Source organism: Emydura macquarii, unplaced genomic scaffold (genome assembly GCF_026122565.2).
Source record: "Emydura macquarii macquarii isolate MOO-44397 ecotype Brisbane River unplaced genomic scaffold, CSIRO-AGI_Emac_v2 contig_1946, whole genome shotgun sequence".
Lineage (NCBI taxonomy): Eukaryota > Metazoa > Chordata > Testudines > Chelidae > Emydura > Emydura macquarii.
Window position 1 is genome coordinate 92,055 of NW_027132083.1, and position 20,088 is coordinate 112,142.

The 20,088-nt window shown below is 45.1% G+C and overlaps 2 protein-coding genes across 2 annotated transcripts; both read right to left on the reverse strand.

Annotated features, from left to right (window-relative positions):
- Positions 1-991: 991 nt before the first annotated feature.
- On the reverse strand, positions 992-1,954 carry LOC137159829 (olfactory receptor 52K1-like). The gene has a single exon (XM_067558288.1). The coding sequence runs from the start codon at positions 1,952-1,954 to the stop codon at positions 992-994; it is 963 nt and encodes a 320-aa protein (XP_067414389.1).
- Positions 1,955-13,803: 11,849 nt separating this feature from the next.
- Positions 13,804-14,766, reverse strand: LOC137159830 (olfactory receptor 52K1-like). Its single transcript, XM_067558289.1, has one exon. It carries the CDS (start codon positions 14,764-14,766, stop codon positions 13,804-13,806), a length of 963 nt encoding a protein of 320 aa, XP_067414390.1.
- Between the last annotated feature and the right edge of the window lie 5,322 nt (positions 14,767-20,088).

The following is a 20,088-nucleotide window of genomic DNA, read 5'->3' on the forward strand; positions in this document are numbered from 1 at the left end:
ATGAGGGTATAAGCTGCATTTATTTTAGAAGGTGCTGCTGCTATAGCTATGCCAGCAAAGCCTTTCTAGTGTAGCCCACCCCAATATGTGGCCTGATCCTGACAGATGGGGACCAATGATCTCCCACTGCAGCCAGTAAGAATTGTGGGAGTTGGTCACATCTGAGCACTAGCATCACAGTTCTTACAAAACTTTGTGATCCATTCTGGGTGAAAGGTGGTAAAACATGCTCCTAATTCATACTCATCACCGCTATGATCCCATTGCAGTGATAGGATGGACTTCCACTGACCTAGAGAGACAAGTTGTGGGAGGCAACATCTTTTATTGGACCAATTTATTTTGATGAAAGACACGAGCTGTCCATCTAGAGAGAGTTCTTCTTCAGGTCACTGACTTCGTAAGAATTGGGCTGGGCCTAGCTACACTGAAAATTAGGTGCTGAATGTTATTGAAGTTCATTAGGATGGACAGAGAATGGGGTAGGAAACTGGCTACTAGAGAAACACCATGTCACATTATCTCATTATCTCAGTTATCTCATTATCTCATTAAAACTGAAATAATCTCATTGTCATGGAAGCAGCAGGGCTTAGTGGATAGAGCACTGGACTGGGATGAAAGAGACCTGGTCTGCTGGGTGACATTACGCAAGTCACTTCACCTACCCACATGCAAAGAGTGAGCAAGTCTAGCCGTCTTGCTAGTGATGGACAAATGAGGCAGGACCACAGCCCAGTTTAACTTCCCTGTTAACAAAAACAGCTCAGAAAGACATTGGGGTCTCTATGCTGCACCCCCTGCAATGGAGAGGAAGTTCCACTCCTGCATACCCAGACTCTTCACTCCATAATATGTGAAGAGCTTTAAAATTGTCCAGAGTGCAAGATGCTACAGTAATGTTGGTCTGCACTATCTCTGCTGACGTGTTTAGGGGGGTGGAGTTATTGCTGATGGGTTTCCCAGAACTAGACTCCACACAATGTTCAGGCTAGACGTTTTTCCCGCGGAACAGGAGACGCACCCTGACGCGAATCTGTTTGGTTTTCACACCATACACAATGGGGTTCATCATGGGCGGAAAGATGAAGTAGAAAGTGGCCATCAGGATGTGTATGTGAGGAGCAACTAGGTCGCCAAACCTGTGAATTATTGAGGTTAGAGCCACTGGGGTATAAACCATTAAGATGGCACAAAGGTGGGAAACACACGTGCTGAAAGCCTTCAGCTGTTCTTCCTTGGATGCCAGGCTTAACACAGTCCTTAGGATCTTGACATATGACAGGGCGATGAACGTCAGATCTAGCCCCACGAAGAAGAGAGTTGTGAAGATCCCATAGATGTTATTGATCCTGGTGTTGGCACAGGCCAGCTTCACCACTGCCATGTGCTCGCAGTAGCAATGGGCAATGACATAGGACCGGCAGAAGGACAGCCTCCTGAGGAGGAATGGCAGAGGGACCACTATGAGAACAGCCCAGGCCAAAGCTGCCAGCCCAATCTTTCCTATCACTGAATTGATCAGGATGGTAGCGTACCTCAGGGGGTTGCAGATGGCCACATATCTGTCAAAGGCCATGGCCACCAGCACAGCAGACTCCATGAAGAAGAATGAATGAAGGAAAAACATCTGCACCAAGCAAGCATTAAAGCTGATCTCCCTGGAATTAAACCAGAAGATGCTAAGTAATTTTGGCATGATGGTTGTGGATAAAACCAGGTTGATGACAGCCAGCATGGCAAGGAAATAGTACATGGGCTTCTGGAGGGTATGCTCTGTCTTGATAACATACAGGAGGGTGCAGTTCCCTAGAAGGGCCACAAAGAACATTGAGCAGAAGGGGATGGAGATCCAGAGGTGCATGGCTTCCAACCCTGGGATGCCAATGAGGAAGAACACTGACGGAGCATAGCCTGTGCTGTTGGAATCTGACAGGTTGTCTTGTTGCGGCATCTTTTGCAAGTCTCACAGCAATGTCTGTCCTTTCAAGAAAACACAACACATGGAATGAACAGATCCACTAAATTAGATACATATTACCGTCCAGTCTGTTCTGGAAGAAGGGGAGGCACCGCCCATTGATATTCATCAGAAGCTTCTGCTTATGTCAGGGGCGAATGTGTCTTAGACCTAAATTATGTTGATCTCACCCTAAACCCACTAAAGTCGGTGGAAATAATTCCATTAACGTCAGTAGCTTTGGGTTGGGGCCTTTTTCTCCAGGCCTTTTGTTTAGAAGACTTGCTAATGGTTCCAGCAGAGAGAAGGCAGGAAAAGCGATGGGCTTTGCAGCACTCCCTGTGTTGTGCAAAGGCCCCCCTACTGGAGTCAGCTTGCCACTAGCCTCTTTCTACTTTAGCCCGCAGCTCAGGTACCTCTGCTGATCGCAACAGCATTGGAATCATTAATGCATTGCTGGAAGATAATCAGGCTTGGGTTTATCGCTGCAATGGCTAAGGGTTCTGGCTGCAAAGAGGCAGCAAAACTCTAAATGGTAAATATGGGAGCACTGCTTGGTGTGCAAAGAGCTATGTAGGGTGTATACTTTAACGCTCTGGCATGCCAGTGCTTTGCTTGGCTAAGAAGAGCCTCACCATCTGCACTGCTATTTATTCCTGAGCTAGCTTTGGTGTGCAGGGTCTGTACTCTACATGCCGCTGTAAAGGCAGACATACTCTCAGGAGCAAAGAGAACAAAATATTACAAGATGCTACAACCCAGATTAATCCAATTTGTAGAAAATGTTTTAGTTCTTTTATAAACTGAAAAAAAAATGCAATCTAATAATTATATATTCACAGATTTTAATGCAAGAAGAATAATGATCTTAGCAGGACCCCTGAATACCACAGGTCATAGAATGTCACTAGGTGATTTGTGTGTCAAGCCCATAACTTCTTTTTGAACTGAGAAAGGTATCTAGCCTTCATTTAAAGACTTCAAGTGATGGCGATCCAGCCACATCCCTAGATATGTTGCTCCACATCTTAGTTCACCTTGCTCTAGGAATGTGAGCCTTATTTCTAGTCTGAATTTGTCTGCTCCCAGCTCCCAGCCATCTAGCCTTTGTCAGCTAGATTAAAGAACCTTTTATAATCAGAAATCTCTTCCCATGTGTGGATTTAAAGACTGTGATCAAGTCACCTTTAACATTGTCTTGGATAAACTAAATGGACTGAGCTTTCTTAGTCTATGGATATAAGCCACGTTTTCCAGATCTAAAATAATTCTTGTAGCTCATTTTTCGAACTCCTTCAACTTGTCAACAAGCTTTTTCCAGTGTGGACATTGGACCTAGAAGCAGTGTCCAGTAATGGTCTCTCCCAGCTGGACACCTCTCCATTCCAGCTCAACAGTCTCCTGCTTATACATTCAAGGATGGCATTTGCTGTCCTCACCACCACTAGGAGCTCATGTGCAGTTGCTTACACATCATGACCTCAAGTTCATTTCTGATTACACATAATGACTCCAAGTTCTTTTTTGAGTCAGTGCTTTCTAAAGCATATTCCTCCATCCTGTAAGTGGGATTTACATTCTAAGGTCCCAGCTGTATGGTCTTGCATTGAGTTGTAATCAGCTGCATGATGTTCAAGTGACCCCAGTCGAGCAAGCCATTGAGATCGCTCTCTGGGAATGCCCTGTGCTAATCGTTATTCACCACTCTGCCGAACTCTGTGTCATTACCGAAGATTATCAGCACAGATTTTAGATTTACTTCCAAATCACTGATCAGATTGTCAAATAGCCCCAGGCCTCGTATCAGCAACAGAAAGATTCACTAGCGGCATTATGAGACCCTCAACATATATTCCCGGGGACTGCAATCTCCCATGATGACCCAGGTGCAGCACAAAGAGTCTCTCACGATGCACTTGTAGAAGGGGAGAGAACTAAGGATGGGTGTGTAACTCCAACACCCCAGATTTTTTCAAAAAGTGGATTCATAGTATAGATTTGTTTTTGTTTTTTTGATAGAATTAAACAGTTCACTTCTAAATGACCAAACTAACTCTGCTCTCATTTATGCAGGTGTAAATCCAGAATCATTCCAATTTTACACGAGCACGGCTGACAGCAGATTTGTCCTAAGCTTTTCAATTGCTTGCAAAATCTCCTAGTTAAAAAGATCCTTGATTAATTTGAATGCAAACTACCCCAGCTCACCTGAACTCTGTGTCTTCTTCAGGCTCTGCAAATGCTGCAGTCATCCACAGACTGCACGACTCTCCACCCAGCCAGATTCAGCTGGATGAGAGTATTTATGCCTTCAAATGACACCTTGCTAACTATACTCCCCTGATGAGAGTTCAGAAACTTGGGTCATTATAGCAGTACATTTGCCTTGGAGCCTAGGGAGTCACAGTAAGTGTTGATTGTATTTTAACCCATGACTTTCCTCCTCTGTGGGTGTTAATCTCAACATCTACATGAAAACGTGTGGGCCAAACCCTCAACAGGGCATATGCAAGTGTGGGTCATAGTACACGTGTCCACAGAAAGGGTGCAAATCTCCTCTAATAATGTGTGCACCAGGGGATTTACACACCTTAAGTGAGCAGGTGCAAAAATGCACTCATGCTGTGCAGAGAATCACCCCGTGTGTTTAGGGCTGTGCCTGGGGCTTGAATATGAAGACAACTGAGCATTGGTTTGGGAAAGAGATGGATAATTACATATACAGCCTCTTTTATCCAGAATAATCCCCCAAACCTCATTCCAGACAGACCCACTCACCCACTGCAGCCATGCCATCCGCTCTGGGGTGGAACATAAGCAACAACACTACACAGTTTCCACTGATACCACTTCCCCTTTGGGCAGACAGCTCTAGCCATACTAAAAGGGCCATGCATGTAGGTGGAAATTCCGCATCTGCCCCAGGCTTGCAGGGCTTGGCCTGCCCCAGTGTTTGTTTGAGTCTTGAACATGGACATGGGGAGTGGGGGGGATTTAATCAGAGCCATGGATTGGCTAATGTTCTGGGTTCTGCAGCCAGGGGGGCCATTGAAAGTATGGCTGGAAATCACCCAGCCTCCAGGGGCTCAGTGTGGGGCTGTCCCACTCCCGCACGTGGGTTTTCTGTTGACTAGGACTGCTCTGCATTCAGTCAGATGGTGCTGCAGGGCCCCTCCCAGCACAGCAGCTGGCTGGAGCTGAGCCAGTCCAGTGACCTCAGAGGCCGGACGAGCTGCTGCGAGCTGCGTCCCGTGGGCAGAGGCAGGAGCGACAGCTGGGCGCTGCAGGAAGGGGCCACTGCTTTCAAGGAGGGGAGATTGAGGGAAAGGGGGGAGGCCTGCCCGGGAGAGGCTGTGACTCCAGTTGTTCTGGGTCAGATTTCTAAATTGTGCCCCCCCCACAATCAACACACTCAGTGTGATAGTGCCCCTTCCACCTCGCCCACCAGGCATGTGAGCCATTGTCCCCTCGGACTGACCAAATCCAACCCATCAGTCTTTTCCAGATTCCTAACAGGTTCTTTTCCTTCCTTATCTTTCTTTTGGACACTAGCATTCCAGGTACTGGTCTGTGTGGGTACTTCTTTAGCTTGTACTAAGAAATACAAAACAAATGTATCTTGATTTTGACAAGTGTCCAATCCGCTTGTGCCAAATACTCAGTTAAGCAAATGCAAGGTGTTATGGGATACTTAGCATAAGTGAACAGGATTATGGGATAGGCCTGTTTCAGCTATATCACTGTTACAATAGTTGTGGTTAATGTTATTGATACTTAATACACACTAGTATATATATGGGGTGCGGATAATATGTATTATTAATATGATATATATTTATATGCTAGCCAGCAAATATACTAGTCAACAGGAACAAAGGTGATAGCAAAGCAGAGGAAGACTTTTTCCCGACTATTTTATGGACGCAGAGACGTACACACAGAGAGAGGGACAGGCCTCTCTTTCATTTATTTATTGTCAGCATCAGAAAGTGAACTTTGAAACTCCCCAAATTCTAACCAACTCTGGGGATGCCACTAAAGAATAAGACTGCTGGATCAGAGCCTGCGCTCTTGGAAACTGACAGACTGACAAAGGCATAGCAGGACAGAGATTTAGGTTAGATATCAGGAAAAACTTTCTGACTCTCACGATAAATAAATTGCTAAAAAGGCTTCAAAGGCCAATTGCAGAATCCCCATCACTGGAGCTTTTTAAGAAGAAGTGAGACAAATGCCTGTCAGTGCTGGTATAGGTATGTCTGGTCCCCCTGCAGTCCCCGGGGGGACTGGACAAGATGACCTCTCGAGGAGCCTTCCAGCCCTGCATTTCTATGACTCTATGATCTCCCACTGGCAACCAACCAGAGGGCCGTACTGGTTGTGACATTGGTAAGCCAGGTGCCAGTGCTTGCCAGGGCATTAGCTAAGAGCTGACAAACTCATAGATGGAAACCAAACCAGATCAGCGGTATGTTAGTTTTGTCCAACAGGGGTATTAATTTTATAAGTCTGTATTTAGTGTTTAGAGCCTATGCAATGCCTGTAATTGCTACCTGCATTAATCTCACTTCTAATGTTTGTATTCCACACAACAAGGTAAAATATCTTGTGTTTTATAATGATAAAATCCCTACTCTGATGCTGGGAACGCAGCTGGGAAGAGTGGTTCTCCCCGCACATCCAGGGGGATGATCAAAAATTAAGTGGGCCACCATAGGACAAAAGCTTTGTTAATTGCCCCACCCATTCATGGAGAAATACATACAGAAGGTCTCACCCCATTGGTTGGAATGCTGAAAGAGGAAAATCAAAATAGTTGATATGAATATTTTTCATCTCATCTCTTTGAACTCTAAGTATGGTTGGAGCTAAGAAACAAAAAACCAGAGAGCCCTACGGTTGACCTAAAGGATTAAGGCCTTTATTTGGATTATCCTTATATTTATTAATTTATTAAATAAATAAGGTTTAATGAATCCTTAATTAGGATTAAGATTTTAAAAGGCATTCAATTCTGACAGATTACTACATTTAATTATATTTGAATCATAGACTGAAACTCATTTGTGTGTATATGTTTCCTTCTTTGGAACTGTAAATAACTCTAATTTTCCCCCTACCTAATAAATCCTTAATTAGTTTACTATAGGATTGGCTACCAGTGTTGTCTTTGTTGTAGGATCTGAGGTACCAATTGATCTGGGGTAAATGGCTGGTCTCTTGGGACTGGAAGCAACCTGAATATTTTTTTATATTTGGTGTAAGCAATCATTTTTCACCAAGTCCAGCTTGCCTGGGTGGCAAGTTAGTCTGGAGAGCCCACAGGGATTGTCTGTGACTCCATGGTAAGACCATTACAGTGATCCAGCAGTACACATTTGTTTCTGGGTTGGCGAAATCTAATTATAGGACCCACCACAAGTTTCGGGTGTCTGCTCCGTTTTTTTCCCAGTCTGCCCTCAGGGGCATTCTCGTTCGCCAGCCTCTCGAGACAGCACGACACTGGTCTCAGCAAGGCTGAAACTGAGATAAGGAGGTAGCATTTCAGTGACCCTTAAGGAAGCTATTGTGAGATCTCTACAGCAGGATGCCACCTCAAGAAGTTGACAGTCCCACAACTGACCTGCACCTACGCTTGTATTCTTGAGGAAGAAAATCATGAAGGTTGTAGTGGGGCAACGGCACCGGTAGTTTTTCACTCCTCAGCTTTCCTTGGCCCTCTTAAATCAGGTTTCACGCCTATGGAGAAATTAGCAAATTGGAGGATTGGGCCAAAAGAAATCTGATGAGGTTCAACAAGGACAAGTGCAGAGTCCTACACTTAGGATGGATGAATCCCATGCACTGCTACAGACTGAGGATTGACTGGCTATGCAGCAGTTCTACAGAAAAGTACAGGGGTTTACAGTGGAGAAGAAGCTGGATATGAGACAACAGTGTGTCCTTTGGTGCCCTTGGGCTGCATTAATAGAAGCAATGCCAGCAGGTCATGAGAAGTGATTATTCCCTCTATATGGAACTGGTGAGAGGAACAAAAATGATTAAGGGGCTGGGAGCTGAGAGAACTGGTCTTATTTAGTTTGCAGAAGAGAAGAAGGAGGGGGGATTTGATAGCAGCCTTTAACTACCTGAAGGGGGTTCCAGGGAGGATGGATCTAGGCTGTTCTCAGTGGTGGCAGATGACAGAGCAAAGAGCAATGGTCTCAAATTGCAGTGGAGGAGGTCTAGGTTGGATATTAGGGAAAAATAATTTCACTAGGAAGGTGGTGAAGCACTAAAATGAGTTACCTAGGGAGCTGGTGAAAACTCCATCCTTATAGGTTACTAAGGCCCTGCTTGAGAAATCCCTGGTTGCGATGATCTGGGTGGGGTTGGCCTTCTCGGAGCATAGGGTTGGACTAGCTGACCGCTGAGGTCTCTTCCAATCCTAATCTTCTGTGATTCTATGATTCTGTATGTGGTACAGAATCTGCTCTTCTCAAGGGTCTCCTTCTTGTGCTGGGTGAAGATCCAATGTCCTGACTGATTCTTGTGGCGTTGTCAGGAACCTTCCATCCTACTGACCACAAAGCTTTATTCAGCTGTGACCTGTTCCTAGTAAGGCAAGTGAGACATAATTCCTCCCTCTGGGGGAGGTCCCAGGGGACAGTTTCCTGCAGGAACTCTCATGCCCCATAGTTCAGGGGCATTATTTTGTCCCCTCTGCTGGGCAAACGGCACATGAAGCTGCTGAATCAGATGGAGAAAATAAGCAATAGTGTTCGATATACTGATGACATCCACTTCTACAGCTACATCACACCCAGCCCAGCGGGAGCACTGGACTGGAATAGCCAGTCTCTGTCTGAGGCTAGGAGCTGGCTGAGGCTCAGTCTGGTAAGATGCAGGTAGTCTGAAGGACAGGAAAAGATACTATGATTCTCATGCCCAAAGGAGTTCATCCAGTTTTAATCGGAGCTGGAGGTGCAATGTTTAGTTGCTGGGGTCCTACTGCTGACCACTCAGAAAGTGGCAGTGACCAGGATAGGTTATTACCATCTGTGCCTACAAATGTGTGTCAAATTCTCCTTTGTACTATGGACTGGTGAATCGCTGTGTCACCCAAATAACCAACTCCTGAAGCCCATTTTACTCTGCTTTGCTATGGGAACCCTCACCCCTGGGCAGCTCACGCATTGCCACCAGCAAGCAAGTTGACCAACTCAGTGGGTAAGTGCCAACAGACAGCCACTCATGGGATTATGCACTGGTATAACCCCAGCTATTACCCCCAGTCCCACATGCAACACTAGCTATTGCTGATTTACAATGTTCAGTGTTCCCATTGAACTCTGCAAGCTCATTTGTTCATCAATTTATTAAATAAATTGATATGCACCAGCCTTGTCACTTCAAATGGAGTCTCTAGCACACCTGAAGCCCAATGGATGGATTTAGATAAAACAAACAAATTTATTAAGTACAAAAAGATTTTAAGGGGTTATAAATCAGAGGAAAGCATGTCAGATTAGATCAAGATAAACAAAAAACAAACACATTCTAAACAAAGCATAACACCTTCAGCAACCTTACATATTCAGATGATTCACACCACAGGCTGGCTGGTCTGCCTCCAGGCAGGCCCTCCCCCTAGGATCACCACTTCAGTTTTTTGATGCTGTTTGCAGATGGAGATGGAAGAGAGAGAGAACAGCAAAACGTCTCCCCTTTTTAACATGTTTCTTCCCACCCCTCAAGGACCTCGCAACCCCTTTCAGGGTCAGGGGACAAACAGTGTCCATGCATGGTTCCATCCATGTCCTGACTCACCCTGGTCCTCTGTGGAGTCATTTGTTGATGTTTGGGCCAGTCCTTTGTTCTTGGAATGCTGAACTGGGTTCTTCTATGCAAGTCCTAATGACATGTGAATTATTCTTGAGCTCTGTAGAGTTATGCCTAGATCTGTCTCAAGCCATGACACACATATGTGGGAAAATTACACAGTGAAGCCTCCTAACCATACACATGACACGGCAATAAACATACTACTATAACAATAATGTTCAGTATGCCATAAGATGAGCATTCCAAAAACATCTTACATGGCATACTGTGCATTAGACAATACCCAATTACACCATAAGGGTGTACATGGATGTAGTGTGTCACAATGAGCCCTTTCCTTTCTGTTGTGGGGCCTTACTCCCTCTGTCCGACAGGGTTAGATGACTGCGATGTACATGGCTGGCTCTGCTCATTTACACCATTCAGGGACACATGTGCAAACTGTAACATGCACCCACCAATTAGGCAGATCATTGTGCAGAGAACAGGTCACACCAGTGCTCCAGAATCAGCCCTATCCACCGACAATTTGTGAGTGCAGTTCATGGTGCTGCTTTTAACCTGTAAAACTGCCGCTGATCTGGAAGTTGATTCTCCGAGGTAATGTCTACACAGCTCATGGCAATGAGACCCCGTATCTGGATTGACAGACCGAGGCTCAGGTGGTGCATGATATTGCACTAAAAATAGCTGTGTAGACATTCAGGCTCAGGCTCTACGGCCCACCCCTGTCCCTCAGAGTCAGAGCCCAAACCACAACGTACACACAGCTGTTCTCAGTGCAGAACTGTGAGCCCCAGTCTGTTGACCTGGGCTCAGAGACTTACTTTCATGGGGTTATTGCTTGGTGTAGAGACAAATAGTGAGAGGTGGCCTCTTTCCCTGCAAGATGCGGTCACAGTTGCAGGCACTAAGACACCAGAGTGATGGCAGCAAGGCAAGAAACTAGAAGACAGATATATCATTGGAGATGAGTGAACCAGCCTCTCCTTTAAGATGGATGTTGCTGCAGGCAGAATCCCCTCCGTGAGTGGCAGTCACTTTGGTATACACTTCCCCCCTTGATCCACGCAGCCTGCATTTGTTAACCTGTCAAGTGTGCAGCAAAGCCCATCTTTTAGCCTGGGTGACTGGGTGAGTGATGAGGGCAGATGAAGCAAGTTTGGCTTGAAGGTCATTGTCCTTATCGCTCATAACAGGCCAGCTAATACAATGGGGGAATACGAGCAGCTCAGCGCATGATGGGGTAGATTTGTCTGTGGAAATGGTTTCAGTTTTATTGCGTGAGGTGCCCGGAATCCGAAAAGGAGAGCTATAAAACTGAAATAAATACAGAAACTAACTCAATATGGAGACTGCAGGTGGATATCAGGGTGGATACAGAGCATATCACAGGTAGGCTGTGGTGAGCATGCCAGAGCACATTGTTGGTGGGTGACCTAGAGGGAAAAGGGGCCATTTCTGCTGGGGATCGTGAACATCGGTGCAGACCTGTGGCTGCTCTTTGTTTCAGCTTGTGGTGATTTGTTCTGCCAACCAGGAAACATGGGAACAACGGTAGAGCCAGGAAAGCCAGGGCTCATGGAAATGGCAATTGAATATGAATGCACAGCCATGTTTGTAAATACAGAACGTTTTCCTAGACATGGCTGTATACAAAGCTCAAATAGAGACCCAGTTATTTAATTACGGTTCTCTCTGAAGTATATGATTTGGATTTCAGAAATCCAGGGAAGAGGGGTGTGAGGAATGCACTAAATTAGCCAGGAACCTCTCAGAACAGTGTCTCCAACCCACTAACATGGCCTACAGAATAATTCAGGCAGTGTTGTATAGTTCTGACATTACCAAGTTCCATAAAAAACCCTCGTCCATTCTGAAATCCCCTTTTTTGTATTCAATCTTGAACATAATTCACCTTTCCTCAATATTGCACCATTAGACATTGCCCTCTAGAGTTAAGTTAGTGTCAGTGACTAGTGGGGAAAAAAGGGGTATTTTTAAGCTGTTGAATTACAAGTGATTTTCTCAAAGTCAAGAACTTTTACAGAAAAGAGAAGCACAGAAAGGTAGGGTGGAAAATCTTGATTATTCAATACAATTCATGGATGTGACTCTACCCCACTATTTTTAGTCATGTGTGGTTCTTCTTGCATGACTTTTTTTGTCGCATTTGCTTTCTGACCACCTAGCTTGTACACTTATAACCTACAATTTTTAATAATGAGATTTACAATTAGAGACTTCTGTCAAATACTCTACATAACGCAGAAATCACATGAACATTCGTAAGAGTCCTTCAAACATAATATAAAGAAAACAACAATGTGAAACTCCATTCCAGGATCTGTGTTAACAGATGGGGAGGTCACAGACGTTTTATTGCTAGAGAGGTTTCATCTTAGCCACACACATAAAAGAGATACTGAGTCACGGGTTGAAGTTAGAGGTTTCCTAAAGAGTTTATTTAACTAGCTTCAGTCTTCATTTCATAAAGCAAGGTAGTACAAGTACTCATGTGAGGCATAACCCTGGAGATTAAAGACAGAAACATTTATATGAATCCTATACAGAGAGCCTGGAAGTAAGCGTATTTAGATTTCAAACATTCAGATACACAGAGATACTAGAAGGGTTTAGTAAGATGGCTTGTTCAAATATTTGATGAGTGTTCTCTCTCCCCCTTCCCTTTGGAGATTTTCTTGTGATTTTGTTTTTGTTGGTTTTTCCCTTTAATATAAAATACAAATTATTTTATGAGACCATATTTTACTCTTTAGTTCTAGAAATAAAACACAGCTCAGATCTCAAATTAGGTAACCCTAAACATGGGCAGTTAGGGCAACCCCTTCAAAACACATAAAAATTAATACAAATATTAGTAATATGACGCTAAGAAATTCTCCATCTCTCCTCTCCCCACACTCTTGATATGCACACAGACTTCAATTGAACTGATTCTCCAGACCCAATGGCATATGTCAGGTCTACACAAGAGAGTTTTGTTGGCTTGGCTATTCCAGTCAGGACTGTGAAAAATACACACTCCTGACAGAGATAGCTGTGCCACAAAAATGCCTCTGTAAACACAACTATATTAGTAAAAGTGTCCTTTTGATAATATAGCTTGTATCATTTGGGGGAGAAGTTTACCTATACCAACAAAAGAGCTTCTTATGCGGGTAAAAATTGCATTTCCTTTAGAAGGTTCTGCTGTTATACTTATGCCGGTAAAGACCGTCTAGTGTGGACTAGCCCAATGTGTGGCCTGATCCTGACAGATGGGGACCAGGCACCTCCCACTGGAGCCAATAAGAATTGAGGAAGTTGGTCACATCTGAGGACTGGACCCACAGTTCTTATCCAGCTCTGTGATCCTTTTGAGTGGAAGGTGTTATAGTGTGTTCCTAATTCATACTTGTCACTGAAAAGGTCCCATTGCAGTCAAAGAATGGACTCCCACTGACCTAGAGAGACAAGATGTGAAAGGCAACATCTTTTATTGGGCCAGTTTCTGTTGGTGAAAGACATTAGCTTTCCAGTTAGACACAGTTCTTCTTCAGGTTACTGAAAATTGGGCAGGGCACTATTTCAGCCAAAATTAGGTGCTGAATGCTGTTAAAGTTCTGTGGGACAGACAGAGAAAGGGTTAAGGAACCAGCTAATAGAGAAACACCATGTCACATGCATTGCAAGCCATGAAATCATCTCCTTAAAACTGAAATAACCTCAATGTCATGGAGGTAGAAGGTCTTAGTGGACAGAGCACTGGACTGGGATGACATGGGATGAGTTTCTAGTTCAGTAAAAGGGCTGCTGTGTGATGTTAGGCAAGTCACTTCCCTTCCCTATGTGTAAGGAGTGAGTAAAGGTAGCCTTTGAGCTAGTGATGGACAAATGAGGAAGAACCACAGCCAAGTACAACTTCTCCGTTGGCCAAAACAGCTCAGGGACTATATGCTGCAGTCGCTGCAAAGGAGAGGGAGTTCCCAATCCAGCATGCCCAGACCCTCCACAGCCTAGAATTTTTTACGTCGGAACAGGAGAAGCACAGTGTCACGTATCTGTTTCGTTTTAACCCCGTACACGATGGGGTTCATCATGGGAGGAAAGATGAAGTAGAAACTGGCCATCAGGATGTGTATGTGAGGAGCAACTAGGTCGCCAAACCTGTGAATTATTGAGGTTAGAGCCACCGGGGTGTAAACCATTAAGATGGCGCAAAGGTGGGAAACACAAGTGCTGAAAGCCTTCAGCTGCTCTTCCTTCGATACCAGGCTTAACACAGTCCTTAGGATCTTGACATACGACACGGCGATGAACATCAGATCCATTCCCACGGTGAAGAGAGTTACGAAGATCCCATAGATGTTACTGAACCTGGTGTTGGCACAGGCCAGCTTCACCACTGCCATGTGTTCACAGTAGCAGTGGGAGATGACGTGAGACCGGCAGAAGGGCAGCCTCCTGAGGAAGATGATGAAAGGGATATCTATGAGTACAGCCCGGATCAATGCTGCCAGCCCAATCTTTGCTATCATTGAATTGGTCAGGATGGTGGCGTACCTCAGAGGGTTGCAGATGGCCACGTACCTGTCAAAGGCCATGGCCACCAGCACACCAGACTCCACATAAAAGAATGAGTGAAGGAAAAACATCTGCACCAGGCAGGCAGTAAAGCTGATCTCCCTGGAATTAAACCAGAAGATGCTCAGTAATTTTGGCATGGTGGTTGTGGGTAAGACAAGGTCAATGACAGCCAGCATGGCGAGGAAATAAAACATGGGCTTGTGGAGGGAGGGCTCTGTTATGATAACATACAACAGGGTGCAGTTTCCCAGAAGGGCCACAGTGAACATCGAGCAGAAGGGGATGGAGATCCAGAGGTGCATGGCTTCAAACCCTGGGATACCGCTCAAGAAGAACACTGACGGATCAGAGCCTGTGCTGTTGGAACCTGACAAGTTGTCTTCTTGTGGCATCTTTTTCAAGTTTCACAGCAGTGTCTGTCCTTTCAATAAAACACAACAGATGGAATGAAGAGACCCTGTAAATTAGATACATAGTAGGGGCCAGTCACCTCTGGGAGAAGGGGAGGCACCGCCCGTTGACTTCATCGGAAGCCTCTGCTTATGTCAGGGGCGAACGTCTCTTAGACCTAAATTATGTCGATCTCAACCTAAACCCACTACAGTCGGTGGAAATAATTCCATTAACATCAGTAGCTTTGGATTGTGGCCTTTTTCTCCAGGCCTTTCGTTTAGAAGACTTGCTAATGGTTATAGTAGACAGAGGGCAGGAAAAACGATGGGCTTTGCAGCACTCCCTGTGTTGTGCAAAAGCTCCCCTACCAGAGTCAGCTTGCCACTAGCCTCTTTCTACTTTAGCCCACAGCTCAGGTACCTCTGCTGATCTGAACAGTGTTGGTATCGTTAATGCATTGCTGGAAGATTGTCAGCCTGGAGTTTATCGCTGCAGTGGCTAAGGGTTCTGGCAGCAAAGAAGCAGCAGGACTCTAAATGGTAAATAGGGGAGCACTGCTTGGTGTGCAAAGAGCTATGTAGGCTGTATACTTTAAACCGCTGGCATCCCAGTGCTCTGCTTGGCTAAGAAGAGCCTCACCATCTACACTGCCATTTATTCTTGACCTAGCTTTGGCGTGCAGGGTCTAAAGGCAGACATACCCTCAGTTCGTGGAATATAGAGAAGAAAATATTACAAAATGCTACAACCCAGATTAATCCAACTTGTAGAAAATGTTTTAGCTCTTTTATGAACTGAAAAAAAATTGCAGTCTAATAATTATAGATTCACAGATTTTAAGGCAAGAAGAATAATGATCTAATCAGGCCTTTTGAATACCACAGGCCACAGAATGTCACAAAGTGATTTCTGCATCAAGCCCATAACTTCTCTTTGACCTTAGAAAGGCATCTAGCCTTCATTTAAAAACTTGAGGTGATGGTGATCCAGCCACATGCCTAGATATGTTGCTCTAAGTCTTAGTTTGCCTTGCTCTAGGAATGTGAGCCTTATTTCTAGTCTGAAATTCTCTAGTCTCAGCTCCCAGCCATTGGATTTCACTCTGCCTTTTTTATATAGATTAAAAAACTTTGTTATAGTCAGAAATCTCTTCCCATGTGTGGACTTAAAGACTGTGATCAAGTCACCTTTAACATTCTCTTGGATAAACTAAAGAGACTGAGCTTTCTTAGTCTATGGATATAAGCCACGTTTTCCAGATCTAAAATAATTCTTGTAGCTCATTTTTCGAACTCCTTCAACTTGTCAACAAGCTTTTTCAAGTGTGGACATTGGACTTAGAAGCAGTGTCCAGTAATGGTCTCTCCCAGCTGGACACCTCTCCATTCCAGCTCAATAGTCTCCTGCTTATACATTCAAGAATGGCGTTTCCTTTCCTCACCACCACTAGGACCTCATGTACAGTTGCTTACACAACATGACCTCAAGTTCATTTTTAATTACACATTATGACTCCAAGTTCTTTTTTGAGTCAGTGCTTTCTAAAACATATTCCTCCATCCTGTAAGTGGGATTTACATTCTAGGGTCCCAGCTGTATGGTCTTGCCTTTAGTTGTAATCAGCTGCATGATGTTCAAGTGACCCTTCGAGCAAGCCATTGAGATCACTCTCTAGGAACGCCCTGTGCTAATCATTATTCACCACTCTGCCGAACTCTGTGTCATTACCGAAGATTATCAGCACAGTTTTTAGATTTACTTCCAAATCACTGATCAGATTGTCAAATAGCCCCAGGCCTCGTATCAGCAACAGAAAGATTCACTAGCGGCAGTATGAGACCCCCAACATATATTCACCGAGACTGCAGTCTCCCATGATGACACAGATACAGCACAAAGAGCCTCTCACCATACACTTGTAGAAGGGGAGAGAACTAAAGATGGGTGTGTAACTCCAACACTTCGGATTTTTTCAAAAAGTGGATTTTTAGTATAGATTTGTTTTTGTTTTTTTTAATAAAATTAAATAGTTCACTTCTAAATGACCAAACTAACTCTGCTCTCACTTCTGCAGGTGTAAATCCAGAGTCGTTCCAATTTTACACCAGCACGGCTGACAGCAGAATTGTCCTAAGATTTTCAATTGCTTGCTAGTTAAAAAGATCTTTGATTAATTTGAATGCAAACTACCCCAGCTCACCTGAGATCTGTGTCTTCTTCACGCTCTGCAAATGCTGCAGTCATCCACAGACTGCACGACTCTCCACTCGGCATGATCAGCTGGATGAGAGTATTTATACCTTCTAATGACACCTTGCTGACTTTATTCCCCTGATGGGAGTTCAGAGACTTGGGTCGTTATAACGGTACATTTGCTTTGGTGCCTAGGGAGTCACAGCAAGTGATGAATGTAGATTAACCCACGACTTTCCTGCTGTGTGGGTGTTAATCTCTTCATCTACATGAAAACATGTGGGCCAAACCCTCAACAGAGCGTATGCAAGTGTGGGCCATATTGCACGTGTCCACAGAAAGGGTACAAATCTCCTCTAATAATGCGTGCACCTGGGAATTTACACATCTTAAGTGAGCAGGTGCAAAAATGCACTCATGCTGTGCAGAGAATCACCCCGTGTGTTTAGGGCTCTGCCTGGGGCTTGAATATGAAGACAACTGAGCATTTGTTTGGGAAAGAGATGGGTAATTACATATACTGCCTCTTTTATCCAGAACAATCCCCCAAACCTCATTCCAGACAGACCCACTCACCCACTGCAGCCATGCCATCCGCTCTGGGGTGGAACATAAGCAGCAACACTACACAGTTGCCACTGTTACCACTTCCCCTTTGGGCAGACAGCTCTAGCCATACTAAAAGGGCCATGCATGTAGGTGGAAATTCCGCATCTGCCCCAGGCTTGCAGGGCTTGGCCTGCCCCGGTGATTGTTCGAGTCTTGAACACGGACATGGGGAGTGGGGGGGATTTAATCAGAGCCATGGATTGGCTAATGTTCTGGGGTCTGCAGACAGGGGGTCTTTGAAATCACGGCTGGAAATCACCCAGTCTCCAGGGGCTCAGCGTGGGGCTGCCCACTCCCGCACGTGGGTTTCCTGTTGACTAGGACTGCTCTGCATTCAGTCAGATGGTGCTGCAGGGCCCCTCCCAGCACAGCAGCTGGCTGGAGCTGAGCCAGTCCAGTGACCTCAGAGGCTGGGCGAGCTGCTGCGAGCTGCTGCCTGTGGGGAGAGGAAGGAGCGACCGCTGGGCGCTGCAGGAAGGGGCCACTGCTTTCAAGGAGGAGAGACTGAGGGTAAAGGAGGGGAGGCCTGCCAGGGAGAGGTTGTGATTCCAGTTGTTCTGGCGCCAGCCAGATCTCTAAATTGTTCCCCCCCGTACTATCAATGCACACGGTATAATAGAGCCTCCTTCCACCTCGCCCACCAGGCATGTGAGCCATTGTCCCCTTGGACTGACCAAATGGGAAATCAGGCACATTGTCCCCCCGGGCTGCCACAGGAACCAGGCCAGCGAGAGGGGAAGGGGCCAGGCAGGTGCCACAACAGCCCCCGCCCACACCCTCCACCCCAGAAGCCCACTGCCTTCACCTCTCACCCAGCAGCCAGCCTCTGTCACCCACCCAGCACCTGGGGCTCCTCACGGGCACCCCTGCCTGGGAACAAGGGAAGCACTCGGGGGCGCCCATGCGGTGGAGAGGCAGGCACTTGTCCAGGCCTGGCTGCTACTTATGATGGTCCCAATCACAGTGTTGTGCAGAGAGTGTCAGAGATCAAATGTTTTATGGAAAACTGGGACATAACAGCTGTACACTGATATCTGTTTGTGGTTCTTCAAACTCTCTGCAATTGTCGATAACTTGTAGAGTCAATTGCTTGACCATACTTTGGTTCATTAATTTATTATGAAATAGACTCAAGAGACCAAATAGCCATCAGGTTTATTGATATGGTACAAGAAAAAAGTTTGATATGATACCTGTCTGAGAAGAGCCTTTCCATGTCGTGGTGTTGCATTCCTCTTACACAGAAGATGTGCTCTCCCAGCTACACATTTCAGCTGGTATTATATATATGATTGTACAAAATACACATTTCTTCACATGTCACCGAAATCCAACCCATCAATCTTTTCCAGATTCCTAACAGGTCCTTTTCCTTCCTTATCTTTATTTTGGACACTAGCATTCCAGGTACTGGTCTGTGTGGGTACTTCTTTAGTTTGTACTAAGAAATACAAAATAAATGTATCTTGATTTTGACAAGTGTCCTATCCACTTGAGCCAAATACTCAGTTAAGCAAATGCAAGGTGTTATGGGATACTTAGTGATATAGCTGAAACAGGCCTATCCCATAATCCTGTTCACATATGCTGTTACAATAGTTGTGGTTAATGTTATTGATACTTAATACACACTAGTATATATATGGGGTGCGGATAATATGTATTATTAATATGATATATATTTATATGCTAGCCAGCAAATATACTAGTCAACAGGAACAAAGGTGATAGCAAAGCAGAGGAAGACTTTTTCCCTACTATTTTATGGACGCAGAGACGTACACACAGAGAGACGGACAGGCCTCTCTTTCATTTATTTATTGTCAGCATCAGAAAGTGAACTTTGAAACTCCACAAATTCTCACCAGCTCTGGGAATGCCACTCGGGAATAAGACTGATGGATCCAGAGCCTGCGCTATTGGAAACTGACAAGCAGACAAAGGCATAGCAAGTTCCAGTGGCTGGAAATTGAAGCCTACAGAGTTTAAACTGCAAATGAGACGCAACTATGCTACTGGAACTGAGATGCAATTAACCGTTTCAAGAGGATTATCAGTGGCTATAGTAAATTCTCCATGGCTCGGGGTTTTTCAGTGGAGATCGGATGTTCTTAGAGAGATGATCTAGCTCCATCACAAGTTAAGGGGCTGGATGCAGTAATTATTGAGTGGCTTTTTTGGCCTGAGATGCTGGAGGTCAGACCAGATGTCCATATTGGGCCCTTCTTATCTTACAAATCTACCACTCTGTTATTTCAATCATTCCAACATTCTGGTCAGCTCAGAGCTGAGCCAGGCTGTAATGGACCCCAGTTGGTCTCCCAGTCTGACCTCCTTGGTCACACTCCAGGAGAGATCCCCAGCTCCTTCCAGCAGCCAGCCACTATCCCCCCACCTCCGACCTCTCCAGTCTTTGATCTTGAGATGAGGATTGTTGTTCAGTTTCCCTAAGGAGTGGCTGGGAATCCACCTCTGTCTGGGGCATTGCCTGCTAGGTGTCAGTTGACTGGATTTGCCAT